This window comes from Homarus americanus, unplaced genomic scaffold (genome assembly GCF_018991925.1).
Source record: "Homarus americanus isolate GMGI-L3 unplaced genomic scaffold, GMGI_Hamer_2.0 scaffold28, whole genome shotgun sequence".
Classification (NCBI taxonomy): domain Eukaryota; kingdom Metazoa; phylum Arthropoda; class Malacostraca; order Decapoda; family Nephropidae; genus Homarus; species Homarus americanus.
The window spans coordinates 676785-699845 of NW_024742238.1; the positions used below are offsets into that span (position 1 = coordinate 676785).

At 46.1% G+C, this 23061-nt stretch overlaps 1 protein-coding gene across 10 annotated transcripts in view; it reads right to left on the bottom strand.

The window, feature by feature from the left end:
- The window catches only part of LOC121876639 (papilin-like), a 267725-nt gene that overhangs the window by 222032 nt on the left and 22632 nt on the right, over positions 1–23061 (bottom strand). For 9 of the 10 annotated variants that reach the window (XM_042381926.1, XM_042381924.1, XM_042381930.1 and 6 more), the window contains exons 3-6: positions 5887–6137; positions 5250–5301; positions 2560–2642; positions 27–89 (exon numbers count right to left, since the gene is read on the bottom strand). In XM_042381926.1, coding sequence (XP_042237860.1) covers positions 27–89; positions 2560–2642; positions 5250–5301; positions 5887–6137 — 449 coding nt within the window. The remainder of the gene's footprint in view (positions 1–26; positions 90–2559; positions 2643–5249; positions 5302–5886; positions 6138–23061) is intronic. The other variant, XM_042381925.1, reaches the window with a different exon arrangement.

Below are 23061 nucleotides of genomic sequence, written 5' to 3' on the forward strand. Positions count from 1 at the left end.
TGTAAATATATGAAAACTAGCAATACCTCTGTCCCTCTGGCTGACAGTTGAGTTCACACCTCTGAGGATCATCCAGGTAAGGCACCCAACTGTAACACCCCAACATCATAGTTATAACCACCACTCCATCACACCCATAACCAATGGAGTAAATTCACCAATTTCCAAACCTCAAGTTACCTGTTATTATCAAGTACTACTGTACATCTATAAAAACAAGTTCTTACTGATAAAATAGCAGATTATTTAGAACATGATCTTAATTTACAGTACTGTACCTGTAACCAAAACTGAATTTTTAAGAGACTCATGTTAATATGATGAATACCAAAGTTATTTATCCACATGATGAATATGATGAATGAAACAAACACTTACAAGAATATAAACACTTTCTTCATTAACAGTGGTTGAATTGCGAAGGATACTGGGACATGCTTTTTTTATATAAACTGTTTTATATGCAATTTTTCACATTCAGAGCAAAATAAGGTGCAGAATTTTAATGCATACCAGTTACAAATCACAATAACCTTTAAGTATCAAAGACTAACAACAAAACTCAATATATCTCGTGGATAATTCTGGAGAACCCAGTCATATACTCTGTGGTGGTGTTTGCATTTTTGGAAAACCTGAAGAATCTCCACCCCAGTTTATTTCACCAAAAGATTAACCATCCTAGCACTATTTGGAGGGATCTGGTCAGCTTAGGATAGGATAGGATAGGTTTGCATTAGGATGGTTAATCTTTAGGTGAAATAAGCTGGGTGGAGATTTTGCAGGTAATGTAAGCTGCATTTTTTTGTCATTAAAAAGATATGATTTTTTTCAATATTTTATTGTGTGTGAGTGTGTGTGTGTGTGTGTGTGTGTGTGTGTGTGTGTTTCTTACTGAGTATCATATAAGTATTATGATTAAATATTTATGTATTCTTTAAACTTTATCAAAATTACACTACCAAACTCTCACTGACTCCTTGGTTCCTAGTACCCATACAGGTAACTGCTGCTTGTTGATTTAATTAGTGATTAAAACATATTATATCCCTGCACTTTAATTTAGGTATACATGATACACTGCCTTCTGTTAAACCTTTCTCGGTGTGTGGATAATTCTTCCATTTAACAGTTATCACCTTGATTATAATTATTTATGTGGAAATTTAAATGATAAACTTAACATATACAGTAATTGATTAACTCTTGTTAAATGCAGTATTGTATCACCTCCACAACTTGACTGAATCATTAAGAACTTTTTTGTTAAGGTGAAAAGAATTTTATATGTACTGTACAGGGGCAGATCCAGGGGGGGGAGGGTCCTTGGAGTCCAAACCTCCTCTTTTCATCAGAAAATTCCAATACCTTTTCTTAATGAAGTATTGTACAGTACTCAGGCATTTTTGTATAGTAAAAAGTAATTACTATTGACCTCAGAATATCTCCTAATATCAAGTGCACATGGCTTCAAAATGGCCTCAAAATACCCATTATATTGGTCAGATTCCAAAATAACTTCTGGAGGGGGAAGCTTACAGCACTCCCCAAATCCCCCCCAGCTGGGTAGGCTCGCTGTGCTCGCAATGTTCCCCACCCACAACTTCTTGGATCCCCCCCTTTGATATTCCTGGATCTGCCGCTGCTGCATGGCATCTTAAACAATACATACTGTAAAACTATTTGCTGTAAAAGGGGGGCAGATACTTGCCATCTCACAGCAATGCTCAAATGGGCATTAACTCTGTACAATAATTGAAAGTAATGATGAGTGATTACTGAACTAGCTGAGATGTTATGATATTTAAATACAATACTGCACTGTCAAATTCTGATAGAATAAACAGCCTTTTTCTTTGCAGTGTCATGTTCACAAAATTGGACACAAGCACCCATGCCAATTCAGTTTTCTGCTCAACAAGTACAATAGGAATAAATTATTTTTTAATACCCTATACAGTATACTGTATATCAGGGGTGGGCAAAGTACGGCCCGCGGGCCACATTTGGCCCGCCAAATTATTTTTGTGGCCTGCCACTGCATTTGTATTTACAAATACAAGGCTTAACTTTGTGTTAATATAATACATTTGCATCTACATTAAGTGGGTGGCCCGCAAAGTGTGCCACCATTCATGAAGTGGCCCTCCATCAAAAATAATTGCCCACCCCTGCTGTATATGGTATTCTGCACCATTAAAATAAATGTCTTGTCAAAAGTACCAGTGATACTGAGAACGTATGTTCTTGCCATTAGTTAGGGCTGTACTGTATGTACACCGTACAGCGTTAGCCAATTCATCTATCTCTTTCACGCTTCACTGTACTGTACCTTATTTAGAGGCAACTCTCCCACCTTACCTCCATATAATGTACCGAGCTTTAAAAAGTCATTACAATTTGTAATCAGACCATTTAAGCCCTGTATGTGACCACTGTAGCCTTGTATGTTAACACAAGTCTTTTATGTGGCCACTGTAGTGCTGTATGTCGCCACCTTAGTACTGTATGTAGTCAATATTAACTTCCTGTATGGTCACTCCAGCTCTAAACTCTCACCTGTAATACTTGCCCTCAAAGGGGACACTGTTGTATCTCTGGCACTGCTCAGCACGGAAATCCTTGGAGCCTTCTGGACATGGCTGTGGGGAAGGCAGAGGCTGATTAAGTGACACTATTACTGGTACCACCCTGACACTACCATGACCTGACACCACTACCATAAATTGAGTCCCAAAAATATAATTACGTGATACCAAGACACACTACCTTGCAACATGACATTGTCATTCCTGGCACACTCTCTTAGCGAATTGCATGGTAAGTGGGCAGGAATTATGACCCCTGAAATATAGGTCAATTGAGACACGATGCAAACTTGCAAGATTAAGTGAGTCATTGTTTTTAAATTGAGTTGCATGTACTCTTGTGGGCTACTTAGCTAATTATGCTCCTATTTAAGAATAAATGCAGATAGCAAATACTTTTATGAGATATTTTTCATGTTATATTACTGTGCTTCAACAACTATGAGCTTAAAGCATGTAACAAGTTTAGCAATTATGTACACTAGTTCATCAACAGTGAAAAGCTATAAGAGATTTAGTTTTCCTTTTTGATGAAGGACGGCTAAAGCATGTCTGTGGAGTGCTGTACTGTGCTGTATCTATTGTACTGTACAATGGTACAGTACTTGAAGCCTATAGTAGTATGGTTAAAAATCGTCTGTCTTGAATAAAGCAGTTAAAAAGGGCTATAACATACTGTACTGTATTATAATATCATTAATTACAGCTAATACACACTTTTGTGAAATTGAGAGTAATTACTGTACTGTATTGTGCATTTGTGGCAAATAGTACTGAACATTAGAAAATCTTAACACTTGATGTAAACTACCGGTAAACATGGTTAAAATACACCGGTCCTGAGTAAATCAAAGCTACACCTAACTATAGTTGATTGTGAATTTTGTCCCTAATATACTAAGAAGAAATGGTGGTTATATACAGTACTGTACAACTGATGATTGTTTTGTCTTATATATAAGTTACGCCAAGGATTGAACCCAGGACACAATGAAAACCAAGTGATTAACCAGTACCACTGTACATTACATTACCAACAACACATAAAATAAAAAACGAACATACTGGGTAAATGTACAATACAGTATAAGTAAATGAATATAATACATAAAAACTAAAGAATTTTAGAAACAATCACTTATGAAGAAAAGATGGCAAAGGTATAGAAGAGGGTGACCACCAGAAGGAATTGTCCGAATTAGTAGAAATTTTTTCTACAAACTAATATCATGATATTGAACACAAAAATAGAAACAATGCAAAGAACCTGACCTAACATACCCATAGGTCAGGTTCTATTAGGTTCTATGCATTAATGTGTTAATTTATGTGTTAAACAACTTACCTTAATATTGAGGTTGATATACATCAGCAATAATGAGGAGAAAGGTATTTTTGCATTTAAACATTCCAAATTCCTACCACTAATCTATTATCATATTCTAATAAGACGTCTAATTATAAGATCATTTTCATCTATTACATTACAGTCGCAAATGTATAATAACGGAGATAGCATATCCAAAATATTCTCTATTTTCTTCCATTAATCTTCTGCCATTATCACCTACCTCACCTCTCACACTGCATGTCTCCTGTGTGTCTCCTTGATTAATCATCACGCACATGCGTTACCGTACACGTCACGCGACCAATCAAAAGCTTTTTTTTTGCAACCAATTAAAATGATTTGTGGTTTAATTTGCGGTATTATTGGCCCAATCAAAATCAATTTTTATTTTGGGTCTCTTATTTTGAAATTCAACTTCATTTCCGACCATGGAAGTCTGCGATGGGTGTCACTTCAATTATATGGAGCTGACTGAGAGTTTTGGGGGAATAAACGAAGAAACTATAGCATTTTTTCGATAGCATGGTGTTCTTCCAACTTCAGCAAAGTGTCATAAGTGCAAGACTGAATGTAAATATCGCAAGAAACAACATATGTGGCGTTGTGTAAGAATCTCAGAATCCAATGACGAACAAGAACCAGCCCAATTAGGTAAGAAATAGGTGATTCCATCATATGGTGAGTCAGTTAGGTTAGGTTAGGTTTTTTTGTTTTTCTAGTGTGTTTTAGTGTATTTTTTATTCGCTTAGCCATTTTTTTTAAAGTCCCACGAAAAAAATCGATAAAAAAAAAAGTAAATTTCCGACGGAAATGAAGGTCATATTCGGTCTAAACATACACAAATACACTAGAAAAATATATTTTTTACTTTCTAACAGAGTGGGAGGTGGAAGTGCAAATTTACCAGGAGGAATACAGGGAAGTGCCAGGGGGAGAATTGTGAAGCGGGATAGAGTAAATTAAAAAAATAAAAATACTTAAAATTATCATAGAAAGTTGTCGTTTCTTTTAATATACTTAAAATCATCAAAACAATAAGTACAGCAAAAATAAAAAAAATCAACAAGCACTTCTGGTGGTAACCGTTATCTACACCTTTACCGAAAAGATATACAGTACAGTATAACTATATAATATTTTTACAGAAATGCCAAAGAAAGGGGAGGGAATAATACTGTAAGTGGTGCCAGACAATCATGGAGAGTGACAGGAAAAGGCTGAGAAGCAGTAATATATACACATACTAGCTCATATTCTCAAGTTGTACACAGTTTACAAAGTGAAACAACAATAATCAATACTGTACTGACATCCACGTTGCATGACTCATATTTCTTGGACTTCCCGGTGCAGTCTTGAGGGCTGGGGGAGGGAAACATGATGTTAATGACTACTGTACATGATCGAACATTTTTTTATACACAGACAAGAACCAAGACAAAAACCTCACAGTTAAATGAATAAAGTCAGTATAAAAAAAAGCTTCTGTGTTTTGGATGAAGACTTGTGTGTGTGTCTGTACGGTCACATAATCATATCTACATGAGAACTGTTGAAATGGGTTGATTTAATATTTGATTATCGAACTGTAGAGTATGTCAGTATACTTAAGTCAAACTAGTTAGGGATTATAGTACATATACTATATAGTGGAATATACAAGATCATTATACTGAAGACATGATCCAAAAGGTATCTTTATGGAGGGGTGCAATATATTTCAAAATGAACACTGTGACTTCTGTTGCCTCGGTAGGGTTGTAAAAATCCTTGCACATTGTGTCTCACACTTTTGGGAGCAAGTGTACAAACACACCTTAACTTGTTATTGTCGAACTGATTAAAAACTATCATACCTAAACAAATAATTTTGAACATACAGTATACTGTACAGTACTGTATTATGGAATGTGTGACAATTAACATAAGATAATGGTGAAAACTGACTTTTTAGACGTGCAGGATCTGGAGCGGTAGGTAACGCCACCACCACAAGACCTGGAACAAGGGGAAGGCCCTGACCAGTCGCCCCAGGAGCCGCTCTCTATCTCGTTGTCTTCAGGGTCCCATTGACGTTTGTCCCGGGTGTTGGTCCCCCATGAGTCGTAGAGGTCATCTCTGATGGGGATCCTCTGTCGGTGGTGGTGACGGTGCCGATGACGGTGGTAGGGCTGGTGTTGGCTCCCAGTACATTCAACCTGGTGGTAGAGAATATTAGGCTGGAGCTACAGTATGTGGTGGTGGTGGGGACGGAGGTGGTGGTGACGGAGGTGGTGGTGGGGATGTAGGTGGTGGTGGTGGGGATGTAGGTGGTGGTAGTGGTGGTGGTGGTGGGGATGGAGGTGGTGGTGGTGGTGGGGATGTAGGTGGTGATGGTGGTGGTGGGGATGGAGGTGGTGGTGGTGGTGGGGATGGAGTGGTGGTGGTGGGGATGTGGGTGGTGGTGGTGGTGGTGGTGGGGATGTGGGTGGTGGTGTTGGGATGGGTGGTGGTGGTGGAGGGATGTAGGGTGGTGGTGGTGGTGGTGTGAGGAGATGTAGGTGGTATGGTAGGTGGTGGTGGTGGTGATGGATGGAGGTGTTGGTGGTGATGTGGAGGTGATGGAGGTGTTGGTGGTGATGGGATGGAGGTGTTGGTGGTGATGGGGACAGGTGATGGGGATGGGTGTTGGTGGTGATGGGATGAGTGTTGGTGGTGATGGGGATGGAGGTGTTGGTGGTGATGGGGATAGGTGTTGATGATGATGGGGATGGAGGTGTTGGTGGTGATGGGGATGGGATGGAGGTGTTGGTGGTGATGGGGATGGAGGTGTTGGTGGTGATGGGGATGGGTGGTGATGGGGATGGAGGTGTTGGTGGTGATGGGAAGGTGTTGTTGGTGGCAATGGGGATGGAGGTCTTGGTGGTGATGGGGATGGAGGTGCTGGTAGTGATGGGGATGGAGGTGTTGGCAGTGATGGGGATGGAGGTGCTGGTAGTGATGGGGATGGAGGTGTTGGTGGTGATGGGGATGGAGGTGTTGGTGGTGATGGGGATGGAGGTGTTGGTGGTGATGGGGATGGAGGTGTTGGTGGTGATGGGGATGAAGTTATTATGACAATGTCATGAGTGTCCCGCCACCTGGGAGTTCCCACCAATTTCAAGCCAATAGTATTAAGGCCTTAGGCCTGTCTTCGAGCAATGAGAAAGCCTATGAGGCGTGACGTCATGAAAGTTGTGGCGTCCCTTGTGGGCTGACGCAGTTTGAAAAGCGGAGTCTGTGTTAGGTCAGAGTAAGTGTGGTTGTGTCCTGGGTGTCACCTCCTTATATGGTGGCTATAATGTGGGTACCTATTAGGTCTATCCGTTTCACAAAATGTATTGTGATTCATATGACCCCTGGGTAGCTAGCTCGAAAGATAGGTTATTGTTTCGAAAGTGTAACTGTTCAGTTTGAGTAACGTCGTTAATAAAGGAAGAACCATTATGATTAGTTCTCAATTCCATTGTGTTGACTAAAACATTGTCATGCATGTCTTTGATATTATGCAGTAATACAGTTAGTCCTAAATAATAAGTACAGTATATCATATTTTCTCCTCTGAAGTGTTGTATCTTAGTTCCCCTGACCAGCCTCCCCTTACTGGTGTGTGAGGGGCCACTGTAGGCCTACACTCCTACCCCTCAGAATAACCACAAACATAAACAAATACCTTCCTCATCTCACAAGTATACGAGTATAACGAACACAGATGAAAAGAGAATTGGATAATAAAGAAAAAGTGAAAGAAGCAAGAATGAATAAATAAATAAATAAATAAATAAATAAATAAATAAATGAAAATAATTGAAAAGACAATATAAGAGTAATTTTTTACATAAAATATGTTACATTAAATTAGGTACACATAAAATATGTTACATGGTGACAGAGGTATAGATATTTTCTAAATATCCGTCTCAGCGCCTTAACCATTCTTCACGCTACCAACACGTAGGTAGTTTTAACGTATATTTATTTTGTGTTTGATAATTAATTTGTGTTAGAAAGTGAATTTTTCTTGTGTTAAGTACCGAGAGAACATTGAGGTTGAATTGGATGTTAACTAGTCTTGATGTTTGTCAGCTGTTTGGTGATTATATTGTACTGTGAGATGGAGTAATGGTGGGGATGGAGGTGATGGAGGTGTTGGTGGTGATGGGGATGAAGGTGTTTGTAGTGATGGGGATGGTGGAAGTGATGGTGATGGAGGTGTTGGTAGTGATGGGGATGGTGGTGATGGTGGTGGGGAGGGAGGTGTTTGTAGTGACGGGGATGGTGGTGATGGTGGTGGTGGGGTGTTGGTGATGGTGGGGATGGAGGTGATAGTGGTGGGGATGAGTGTTGGTAGTGATGGTGATGGGTGGTGGTGGTGATGGGGACGGAGGTGATGGTGATGGAGATGGAGGTGATGGTGGTGATGGTGATGGCAGTGATGGTGGTGGTGGGGATGGTGGTGGTGGTGATGGTAGTGGTGGTGATGGCGGTGATGGTGTGGTGGTGGGATGGTGGTGGTGGTGATGGGGATGGTGGTGGTGGTGGGGATGGTGGTGCATAATGGGATGTCAGGTCTGATGGTGTGGGTGTTGGTGAGGAGATATGGTGGGGGAAGGGGTGGTGAGGGGAGATGTGGTGGGGGGGGAAGGAATGTGGTGGGGGGGAAGGGTGGTGGGGAGAAGATGTGTGAGGTGGAGGGTGGTCTGGGGAGGGGGTTGGTGAGGGGAGGGAGGGGACAAGGTGGTTAGAAAAGAGGGCATTGCAAAGGTGGTGGAGGAAGAGGAAGGGGTGGAAATGGGGGCGGAAGAACAGATAATAAAGATACTGAAGGAGAAACGGACTGGTGGAGGAGGAGGAGAGAAAGGGAACAATGAAGGAGGAGAAGAAGGAAGATTAAGGAGGAGGAGAAGGAGGAGGAGGGAGTGATGATGATGTAGGAGGGAAAAAAGAAAGGGGGATGGGGTAATGAAGAAGAAAAGGAAGAGGAGGTGAAGGAGAGAGAAAAAGAAGAGGGGAGAAAATAAGAAAGATGAAGGAGAAGGAGAAGGAGGTGGGGGGTGATGAAAGAGGACACCACAAAGTCATTTATGGACTTTCTGTAAACAAGGATCCTGACCTTAAAATATATTAATAAGTTTATGGTCATCCATCAACGGTCGATACTTAATTGTAATGCATCTAACTGGTTCACTTCATCTAGAACAATAGGCTAACATGGCGATAAAAGACACCGTATAATCCGAAGATTACACTCCCCAGCTTATTTCATCTGGGAGGAGGTTAATTTAGTTAAGAGTAGGTTAGGTTAGTTTGAGGTTGGTTAGGTTAAGTTAGTTTCCATTTGGCTTGGTGTGCAGTGGGGTGTTTAATCTTCAGGTGAAATAAACTGCCTTGTGTGATCATACAATCTGTTTCTCTTATTTACAAATCTAAAAATCCAGAATCAGGCAAATGATAATAACTGTCTACTAGGCGAGGATTCCTTATGCTGACATACAGTAGCTAGAGCAGGTAAACCGCCCATCACTGCAACGGTGTAGAAATTATATCTTCTTCCCCAGTGAGAGAATGACACGCAATTATTTTTTATCAGCGTGTGTGTGTGTGAGATAGACATACAGTCCATGAAGGAGCCATCATCCTCTACACACACACTACCAGACACACACACACACACTAACAGACACACACACTACCAGACACATACACACACTACCAGATACACACACTACCAGACACGCACACTACCAGACACATACACACACTACCAGATACACACACTACCAGACACGCACACTACCAGACACATACACACACTACCAGATACAGAATACTACCAGACACACCACTACCAGACACACACACTACCAAGATACACACACTACTGAACCCCACACACTACCAGACACATACACACTACCAGACACACACACTACCAGACATACACACTACCAGACACACACACACACACACTACCAGACACACACACTACCAGACACATACACACACTACCAGACACACACACACTACCTGAACACACACACACTACCAGACACATACACACACTCACCAGACACACACACACACACACTACCAGACACACACACACTACCAGACACATACACACACTGCAGATACACACACTACCAGATACACACTACCAGACACACATTACCAGACACATACACACACTACCAGACACATACACACACTACCAGACACATACACACACTACCAGACACACATTACCAGACACATACACACACTACCAGACACATACACACACTACCAGACACACACTACCAGACACACACACACACTAACAGACACACACACTACCAGACACATACACACACTACCAGATACACACACACTACCAGACACACACACCACCAGACACACACACACCACCAGACACACACACCACCAGACACACACACCACCAGACACACACACACACCACCAGACACACACACCACCAGACACACACACACCACCAGACACACACACCACCAGACACACACACACCACAGAACACACACACACACACTCACCAGACACATACACACTACCAGACACACACACACCACCAGACACACACACACACACCACCAGACACACACACACACTACCAGACACATACACACACTCACCAGACACACACACCACCAGACACACACACCACCAGACACACACACACACACCCACCAGACACACACACACACACCACCAGACACACACACACACACCACAGACACACACACACACACACACAACACACACACACACACCACCAGACACACACACACACACACACACCAGACACACACACACACATCACCAGACACACACACACACCACCAGACACACACACACACCACCAGACACACACACACACACTACCAGACACACACACCACCAGACACACACACCCACCAGACACACACACACACCACCAGACACACACACACACCACGACACACACACCACCAGACACACACACACACACCACCAGACACACACACACACACCACCAGACACACACACACTACCAGACACACACACACACACACTACCAGACACACACACACACCACCAGACACACACACCAACAGACACACACACCACACCAGACACACACACACACCACCAGACACACACACCACCAGACACACACACACACCACCAGATACACACACACACCACGACACACACACACACCACCAGACACACACACCACCAGACACACACACCACCAGACACACACACACCACCAGACACACACACCACCAGACACACACACCACCAGACACACACCACCAGACACACACACCACCAGACACACACACTACCAGACACACACACCACCAGACACACACACCACCACCAGACACACACACACACACCACCAGACACACACACACCACCAGATACACACACCACCAGACACACACACCACCAGACACACACACACACACCACCAGATACACACACACACCTACCAGACACACACACACCACCAGACACACACACCACCAGACACACACACCACCAGACACACACACCACCAGATACACACACCACCACACACACCACCAGACACACACACTACCAGACACACACACCACCACACACACACCACCAGACACACACTACCAGAACACACACACTACCAGACACACACACCACCAGACACACACACTACCAGACACACACACACCACCAGACACACACACTACCAGACACACACACACACACACCACCAGACACACACACACCACCAGACACACACACACCACCAGACACACACACCACCAGACACACACACCAGAGACACACACACACACACACACACCAGACACACACACACACTACCAGACACACACACACCACCAGACACATACACACACACACCACCAGACACACACACACACTACCAGACACACACACACACTACCAGACACACACACTACCAGACACACACCACTAGACACACACACACACACTACCAGACACACACACACACACACTACCAGACACACACACACACCACCAGACACACACACACACACCACCAGACACACACACACACACCACCAGACACACACACACACACCACCAGACACACACACACACCACCAGACACACACACACCACCAGACACACACACACACCACCAGACACACATACACACACCACCAGACACACACACCACCAGACACACACACACCACCAGACACACACACACACCACCAGACACACACACACACCACGACACACACACCACCAGACACACACACACACCACCAGACACACACACACACCACCAGACACACACACCACCAGACACACACACACACACACCACCAGACACATACACACACCACCAGACACACACACCACCAGACACACACACACTACCAGACACACACACACCACCAGACACACACACCACCAGACACACACACACACACCACCAGACACACACACACCACCAGATACACACACCACCAGACACACACACACACCACCACAGACACACACCACCAGACACACACACCACCAGACACACACACACCACCAGACACACACACCACCAGACACACACACACCACCAGACACACACCACCAGACACACACACCACCAGACACACACACCACCAGACACACACACCACCAGACACACACACCACCAGACACACACACACACACACGACACACACACACCACCAGAACACACACACCACCAGACACACACACCACCAGACACACACACACACACCACCAGATACACACACCACCAGACACACACACACCACCAGACACACACACCACCAAGACACACACACCACCAGACACACACTACCAGACCACACACCACCAGACACACACACACCACCAGACACACACACCACCAGACACACACACACCACCAGACACACACACCACCAGACACACACACACACCACCAGACACACACACCACCAGACACACACCACCAGACACACACACCACCAGACACACACACACACCACCAGACACACACACCACCAGACACACACACCACCAGACACACACCACCAGACACACACACCACCAGACACACACACCACCAGACACACACACACACACACCACCAGACACACACACCACCAGACACACACACACACACCACCAGACACACACACACACACACCACCAGACACACACACTACCAGATACACACACCACCAGACACACACACCACCAGACACACACACACCACCAGACACACACACCACCAGACACACACACACACCACCAGACACACACACTACCAGACACACACCACCAGACACACACACACACCACCAGACACACACACCACCAGACACACACACTACCAGACACAACACACACCACCAGACACACACACTACCAGACACACACTACCAGACACACACACACACACCACCAGACACACACTACCAGACACACACACTACCAGACACACACACACACACCACCAGACACACACACTACCAGACACAACTACCAGACACACACACCACCAGACACACACACTACACCAGACACACACACTACCAGACACACACACACCACCAGACACACACACACACCAGACACACACACCACAGACACACACACTACCAGACACACACACACCACAGACACACACACCACCAGACACACACACACTACCAGACACACACTACCAGACACACACACCACCAGATACACACACACCACCAGACACACACACCACCACAGACACACACACCAGACACACACACACACCACCAGACACACACACTACCAGACACACACACACCACCAGACACACACCACCAGACACACACACACACCACCAGACACACACACAACCAGACACACACACAGCACACCACCAGACACACACACACCACCAGACACACACACTACCAGATACACACACTACCAGACACACACACTACCAGACACACACACTACCAGACACACACACACACACACCAGACACACACACTACCAGACACACACACACAACACACCACCAGACACACACACACACCACCAGACACACACACCACCAGATACACACACTACCAGACACAACACTACCAGACACACACACACACCACCAGACACACACACCACCAGACACACACACTACCAGACACACACACACACACCACCAGATACACACACTACCAGATACACACACCACCAGATACACACACCACCAGACACACACACCAGACACACACACTACCAGATACACACACTACAGACACACACACCACCAGACACACACACACACCACCAGACACACACACCACCAGACACACACACTACCAGACACACACACCACCAGATACACACAATACCAGACACACAATACCAGACACACACCACCAGACACACACACACCACCAGATACACACACTACCAGATACACACACCACCAGATACACACACACACTACCAGACACACACACACCACCAGACACACACCACCAGACACACACACACACACACCACCAGACACACCACCAGACACACACACACACACTACCAGACACATACACACACACCACCAGACACACACACTACCAGATACACACACCACCAGACACACACACACTACCAGATACACACACACCACCAGATACACACACACCACCAGATACACACACTCACCAGACACACACTACCAGATACACACACTACCAGATACACACACACACACCAGACACACACACCACCAGAGACACACACACTACCAGATACACACCACCAGACACACACACTACCAGATACACACACAACACCAGACACACACTACCAGACACACACACTACCAGACACACACACACACTCAACACCAGAACACACACTACCAGATACACACACACCACAGATACACACACTACCAGACACACACACCACCAGATACACACACTACCAGACACACACACACCAGATACACACACCACCAGATACACACACACCACCAGACACACACTACCAGACACACACTACCAGACACACATACCAGACACACACCACCAGACACACACACACTACCAGATACACACACACACCAGACACACACACTACAGACACACACACCCAGACCACACACTACCAGACACACCACTACCAGACACACACACACACACACACACCAGACACACACTACCAGACACACACACTACCAGACACACACACACACACCACCAGACACACACACACACCACCAGACACACACACACACACACACACACACACACCACCAGACACACACACACCACACACACAGATACACACACCACCAGACACACACACTACCAGACACACACACACACACACACACTACCAGACACACACACAACACCAGACACACACACACCAGACACACACACACACCAGATACACACACACAGATACACACACCAACAGGATACACACACTACCAGACACACACACACCACCAGATACACACACTACCAGACACACACACACACACCACCAGACACACACACACCAGACACACACACACACACCAGACACATACACACACTACCAGATACACACACTACCAGATACACACACTACCAGATACACACACACCACCAGATACACACACTACCAGACACACACAACACCAGATACACACACTACCAGACACACACACACCAACAGACACACACACACCAGATACACACACTACCAGACACACACACCAGATACACACACCACAGACACACACACACCAGATACACACACTACCAGACACACACTACCAGACACACACCACCAGACACACACACTACCAGACACACACTACCAGATACACACACTACCAGACACACACACACTACCAGATACACACACCACCAGAGACACACACACACCACAGATACACACACTACCAGACACACACACACTACCAGACACACACACACTACCAGATACACACACTACCAGAACACACACACTACCAGATACACACACTAGACACACACACACCAGATACACACACCACCAGACACACACACCAGACACACACTCACCAGACACACACACCACCAGATACACACACACCAGAACACACACACTACAGATACACTCACCAGACACACACACCACCAGATACACACACTACCAGACACACACTACCAGACACACACACTACCAGACACACACACCACCAGATACACACACACCACAGATACACACACTACCAGATACACACACTACCAGATACACACACCACAGACACACACTACCAGACACACACACCAGACACACACACTACCAGACACACACACCACCAGACACACACCACCAGACACACACACTACCAGATACACACACCACCAGACACACACACTACCGAACACACACCACCAGATACACACACTACAGACACACACTACCAGACACACACACCACCAGATACACACACTCACCAGACACACACACACCACCAGACACACACTACCAGACACACACCAACAGACACACACACTACCAGACACACACCACCAGACACACACACACCAGACACACACACTACCAGACACACACACTACCAGACACACACAATTACCAGATACACACACTACCAGATCACACCACCAGACACACACACACACCAGATACACACATACCAGATACACACACTACCAGACACACACACACCACACACAACGACACACACTACCAGACACACACACACACCAGACACACACACACACCAGATACACACACACCACACACACTACCAGATACACACACTACCAGACACACACCACCAGACACACACACACCACCAGATACACACACACCAGACACACACACTACCAGACACACACACCACCAGACACACACACACACCAGATACACACACACCAGACACACACACTACCAGACACACACACTACCAGACACACACACTACCAGACACACTACCAGACACACACACACCACCAGACACACACCACCAGACACACACACTACCAGACACCACACTACCAGATACACACACTACCAGACACACACACTACCAGATACACACACTACCAGATACACACACACACCAGATACACACACACTACCAGACACACACACTACCAGACACACACTACCAGACACACACTACCAGACACACCACCAGACACACACACTACCAGAACACACACCACCAGACACACACACCACCAGACACACACACACCAGACCCACACACACTACCAGACACACACACTACCAGACACACACACACACACACACACACACTACCAGACACACACACACCAGACACACACACACACACACACACACACACACACACACATACTACCAGACACTACTACTTTGCTGTCACTCAATTATGACGATCATCCAGCTATGATACAACGATATGAGTTATTAGGGATGTCACCTTCGTTGGTGAGTTTTAAGGTGACTAAAGAGGCCGATACTAGACCGGCAGAGTCGTTCACAGATGTTGAACATGTGGAGGGCTCCATCGAGTGCGGGAGGGGCGGTGGCAGTTTTCCGGCGTTGGCAGTTGTCTGCCTCGGTTTGCAGTCGGATTAATTCGAAGGTACTGACACCTTCTCTTGTGGTGCTCCACCAAGTGTTATGGTGTGGAGTGATCGTCTCCCAGGTCGATTTGGCACTTTTCTGGGTTTGTCTTCAGACTATCCTTATACCTCTTCAGTTGCCCGCCAGTGTTACGTCTTCTATTCGTTAGGTGACTGTAAAGTAGCTTCTTTGGCAGTCTACTGTCGTCCATGTGGGTAACATGACAGTCCAACGTAGTTGTTCATGCCTTGAGGTGTCTCCTGTATGTGACCCATGTCTCACTGCCATAGCAGGGTGGGGAGGACCACTGCTCGGTATACGTGCAACTTTGTAGATAACAGCCCCTAAGGCTGAAGACACGGGTACGAATCTACCAAGGCTTGAGATGCACATCTGATCCGATGTTGAATCTTCTGTCGATGTCCGCGGCGGTGGACAGGGAGCGAGATACTGAAAGGGGTAACATAGAGAGGTAGTACCGTTAAGGTGGATGGATGGTGGAGGTACTGAACCAGGAGCAGACTGAAAGAGAATCTGGAGTCTTATGTACATTCACCTCAAGGCCGAAGTGTGCATACGCATCTGCGTAGGTGTTCAGATCTCCTGTAGGTCGCGTTCAGTGTGAACAACAAGAATGAGGTCATCACATACTGAAGTTCAGTAATGGAAGCTGCCGACACCTTTGTACTTGCCTGGAGTAGTCTTATGTTGAAAAGACCCTTCATCCGGTACTCGATGTCCACCCCGCCGGGTAAAGTGGCACTGGGACGAGTAAGGAAGGCAGCCAGGAAAATAGAAAAGAGAGTTAATGCCAGTACACACCCTTGTTTAACCATTTTTGGGGTGGGAAGAAATCAGACTGGGTACCATTACTGCCGTTCATTCCATCGTGGAGTTGCCTCACAATGGCATTGAATTTTGGTGAGCAGCCAAAACGGCTGAGGGTCCACCAGAGGGCTTCCCTGTTGACCGAGTCGAAGCTTTAGTTAGTTCGGTGAAATCACTTTTCCTGTATCTGGCAGGCAGCAAAGATTATGTCAGTGGTGTCACGTGATGATCTAAAGCCACATTGAGATTCTGGAAGGAAGTTTTCCACCTCAGGAAGAAGTCTGTTTTGGAGGACTCGGGGTATAATCTTGCCAGCTACGGATAGCAGCGAGATCCCGCGGTAGTTGCCACAGTCTGACCGGTCTCCCTTGTTCTTATAAATATTGATGATGGAGGCGTCTTTAAGAGCTTAGGGATTTCTCCCTTTTCCCATATATTCTTCAGGAAAGAGGAGACGGCTGGTAAGCAGAGGTCCTCCTGCTTTATACACCTCGGCTGGGATTCCATCAGGCCCCGAGGCTTTGTTATATTTCATCTGTTTGATGGCAATAGCTACCTCATCCAGGGATGGAGGATAGCTGAGGTGAGTCAGCTCTGGATGCTGAGGGACCTGCTGGGTAGTCAAGACATCCACATCGGTGTTTCGGTTGAGCAGTGAATGGTAGTGCTCTTTCCAGCGCTGAAGGAGGCCTTCATTGTCTTTATTTATGGAGTTACCGTCGGATGAGCGGAGGGGTGTTGCGCCACGAGTGATTGGATTCCATAATATGTTTTGGTGGAATTGAAAAATTTAGCACCTTGTGTTGGTCAGCAAATTTTTGAGTTTCACATGCTTTATTTTTAAGCCAGTAGTTCTTAGATTGCGAAGTTCTGCTGGGCTGCCACTTTCTTCTTGGGAGTATCAGCTTTGGTCTGAGATTGAGGATTGTTCTGCCAGTCAGTTAATGCAGCACGTTTATGATCGACGAGTACATTCCTTGCCGGGTCATTTTCATCAAACCAGTAGTGGTGTATTCTTTCGGTCTGTCTGCAGGCTTTTGTCATGACATTGTCGAGAATACCCCATTTGGCACTGGGACTTGGGTTGTTTATCAGCCGATGTTCGAGCTGCTTCGAAAGCATGTGCTACCGCTGGATCCTACAGACACTTAGTGTTAAAACCTATTCTGGAGGCTTCTTGCCTTTGCCATTTTAGGGCGACGTGAAGTGAAGACTTGGCTCTGATGAGCCGATGGTCAGTGTCGCAGTGGTTTGAGCCATGCATGGTTCGGGTGAAGAAGACATCTCGGCGATATCTTTCTCTGACAATGATGTAGTCAATGAGATGTCAGAGTTTGGATCGTGGGTGTTGCCACAAACCCTTGAACTTGTCAGCCTGCCTAACAACGTATTGGTGATAGTGAGGTTGTGTGCAGCACACTTGCTGAGAAGTGAAGCCGTTGGGATTACACTTGCCTAGTCTATTTCTCCCTATGGTTCCCTGCCAAATGTCAGCAAGGAGCACAACCTTATCTTCTCTGGGGATAGGGGTTAGCACTCTATCAAATTCGGCATAAAAGGCCTCCTTGACGTCATCCTTATGCACTGATGAAGAAAGCATGACGTGAGTGATTCAGTGGGACCTGTAGGGCCGTGAGGCGCCTTTGATCCCAATAAGCATTTCAGTTAGCCTATGCAGGATGCATTGGCGGGTGGCAAAGCCAACTCCATAAATGAGGTTTCTCCGCTGCAGGCTTACCCTTCCAGAAGAAGGTATAGCCAGACCCCCGTTCTGTGAGTCGACCTCATTCAGCTGGGACTCACTAATGGCTGCATGTCGATGTTATACCTAGCCAGCTCTTTTGCACAAAGGTGGTTCTTCTTTCAGGATGCTCATTTGTGCCAGTATCCAGAAGGGGCCTGACCTTCCATGCAGCGACCATAAGAGGTGGTTTAGTTTGTTTCTTATGATCTGTGACTATGATTGTGTTTTCGACTGCATAAGGATGACCTTACTGGATGCGGTTGCCCAGTCAGGTTGGTTTTTAGGCAGACAATGTTTAGGGCACCTTTTCTAGCCCCCTCCCCATGTGGGGTGAGCAAAGTGGCTCCTCGAAAGGACTGCTCAGTCGCACAGACAGCACCAGATTGCACTGCTGCCTAAATCCCAGTGCATAAACGACCATCTTATATGTGCCGCGCATTTGCACAGTTGTGACTAGAGACTCCCAGCAGTCATCTCTGCCTGTCCCCGTCGCCACTCGTCCATCGCCGTAGGACTTTTGGGGATATTGGGGTTTTGATGATGATTAGAGGTATGATGAGCTGGATGATGGCTGCGCATGAGTTGATTTATGTGGTGAGGCAGGAGCGCAGACTCCAACCACACCACACATCTTGGCTCTCCCTTTTCCTGATCCAGTGGTGCAAGTGTTGCAACGACTGGGGAGAGAGAGAGTGATACTGACTGCCGATAGCCCAGTTTGTTGGGTTTCGCCTTAGTAGTCTTTCCATCATGCATTTCCTTTGTCCGCCAGTGTAGCCGTTGGGTTCCTATGGTGGTCCCTTCTTCCGTCTGTACTGTCGTTGGGGTCTTCTTGGAGCTCTGAAAGCATTTCTGCCTGATGCGGGGCTCCACCGAAGATTTTTCGTTCGGGTTTACTCCTGTAGCTTTATACCTACCAAGGTTAATCCGCAAGGCAGTGGGGCAGTGGTTAGTAGGCTCCAGGACGTGTCCACATGCCAGTGGGCCTATGCGCCATCCCTCTGGAGCCCACTGCTACTCCTAGATCCCCTGCTGGTCTAGCCTGGGCCCACGAGGCACCCAGTTACCGTGTGTTGCTTCGAGGAGGCACAGCAGGAGTTTTGATGGTGAAGAGGCTGTGTACTGGCAGGGGAAGACTTACGCAAGTTGCTTCCCTGTTCGCCTCAAGGGCTAGCCAGCAGCGGTAGCAGAAAGCGAGAGAAAGCAAACACTACTTGCATCTTAACGCCTGGACAAACTAAAATTAAACGCTCACCCCCATTGACTTACCAATGAAACTGTTCAAGTTCTCCCGAGCTTTGCTAAACCCCCTGCTCCATCATCAATGCTTCTCTCAGTCAAGCCAGATGCCCAGCTGACTGGAAGATCTTTAGTATCACCAGTGCCCAAGTCAACCAGCCCACAATCCTAAACCACTACGACCTATTGCAATCACCCCAATACCCAGCCTAATTCTGAAAGTTTTGGTTTGACAGGGCTTATGCTGATACGGGAGTCGTAGACCCTAATTTGGCAACATGAAAACTTCCTCCACCACTCACTGTCTTGTCAGCTTTCTCGATTACATATACCGCCATCTCGAGAAACGAAAACGTCTGTAGCTGTCGCCTTCGTTGATTTCACTAAAGCGTTCGACCTAGTCGACCACAATATAATCATAAACAAAGCTTTTTGACTCGCTTGAGAAATCTCATCATGGCTACAAGACTTCCTCAGTGACCGACGCCAAGCTGTACGCTTCGAGGGCTGTCTCCACCTTCAGTCACTCACCTGCGTCCCCAAGGCACCAAGATGGGACCACTCTGCTTCCTTATGCTCATCAATGATGCCCTAAGAGAAACCCGTCGCTGAAATATGTCGACGACTCACCCATTGGGATCAGCGTCAACAATTCTGCTCCCAACTATACCGCCCTTCAGGATTTATTGAACAGTCTCCAAACTGGGCCACCATATGTCACCATCAACCATACCAAGACCATGGTTATGCACATCAACCTCTCCTCCGACATTGTCCCACCTCCTCCATTACCCTAGGTCCGAACACACTCCAGGTTGTAGATTCCACGAAGCCCTCGGCGTCACCATAGACAACAAACTAAATTGGAAAACCACACGTCAGTGAAGTTGTCAATCCTCCAGTTTCCGTCTCCACCTCCTCCGCTGATCAAGTCCCTGGAGTTCCCGCACACGAGCTCCTCAGTGTATATACAACATTCATACTTCCTAAGCTCACCTATGCCTCCCCCACTATTATCTTCAAATGCCACACAACGTAAACACCTAGAAAAAGTGCAAAAGAGGGTATGCAGATTTTCTTCCCTTCCTACACCACATATCAAGAAGGCTCAACACATTGACCCTTTCGACTCTCATTGACCATCACCACGGCCTCATCTGCAAATTTGGAAGAAGCTTACACTATCCCCGACACTGCCCCTACTACCACCTGAGATCCCCTGTCCGAGAATTGCTGTTCGACACCACAACCCATCCAGCCCATACGTGCACGAACTGACGCTATAAGAACAGCCCAGTCCATTGTAAAAATTATCAATAACATGTAATAAATCAGTATATACTCCCAGTAAACACTGCTCCCTACACTGTCACTATGTTGAAATGAACTGTAGTTTGAGCTGATCCCCATCTAAGTTACTATATGTCTTATTTGTGTCACTTATGTCACTTGTATATTATTTGTAATTCGTAACCCATTCCCCAAATATAACTGTATATTTTCAGCCTTCTGGCTGCCGCTCTTTCAATAAAACCGTTAATTATTATATATATTATTATTATAATGCTGCCACACTAGACGTATTACACCAAGATGTGTGCATGTGCGCACACACACACACACACACAAACACACACACACACACACACACACACACACACACACACACATACACACACACACGCACACACACACACACACAC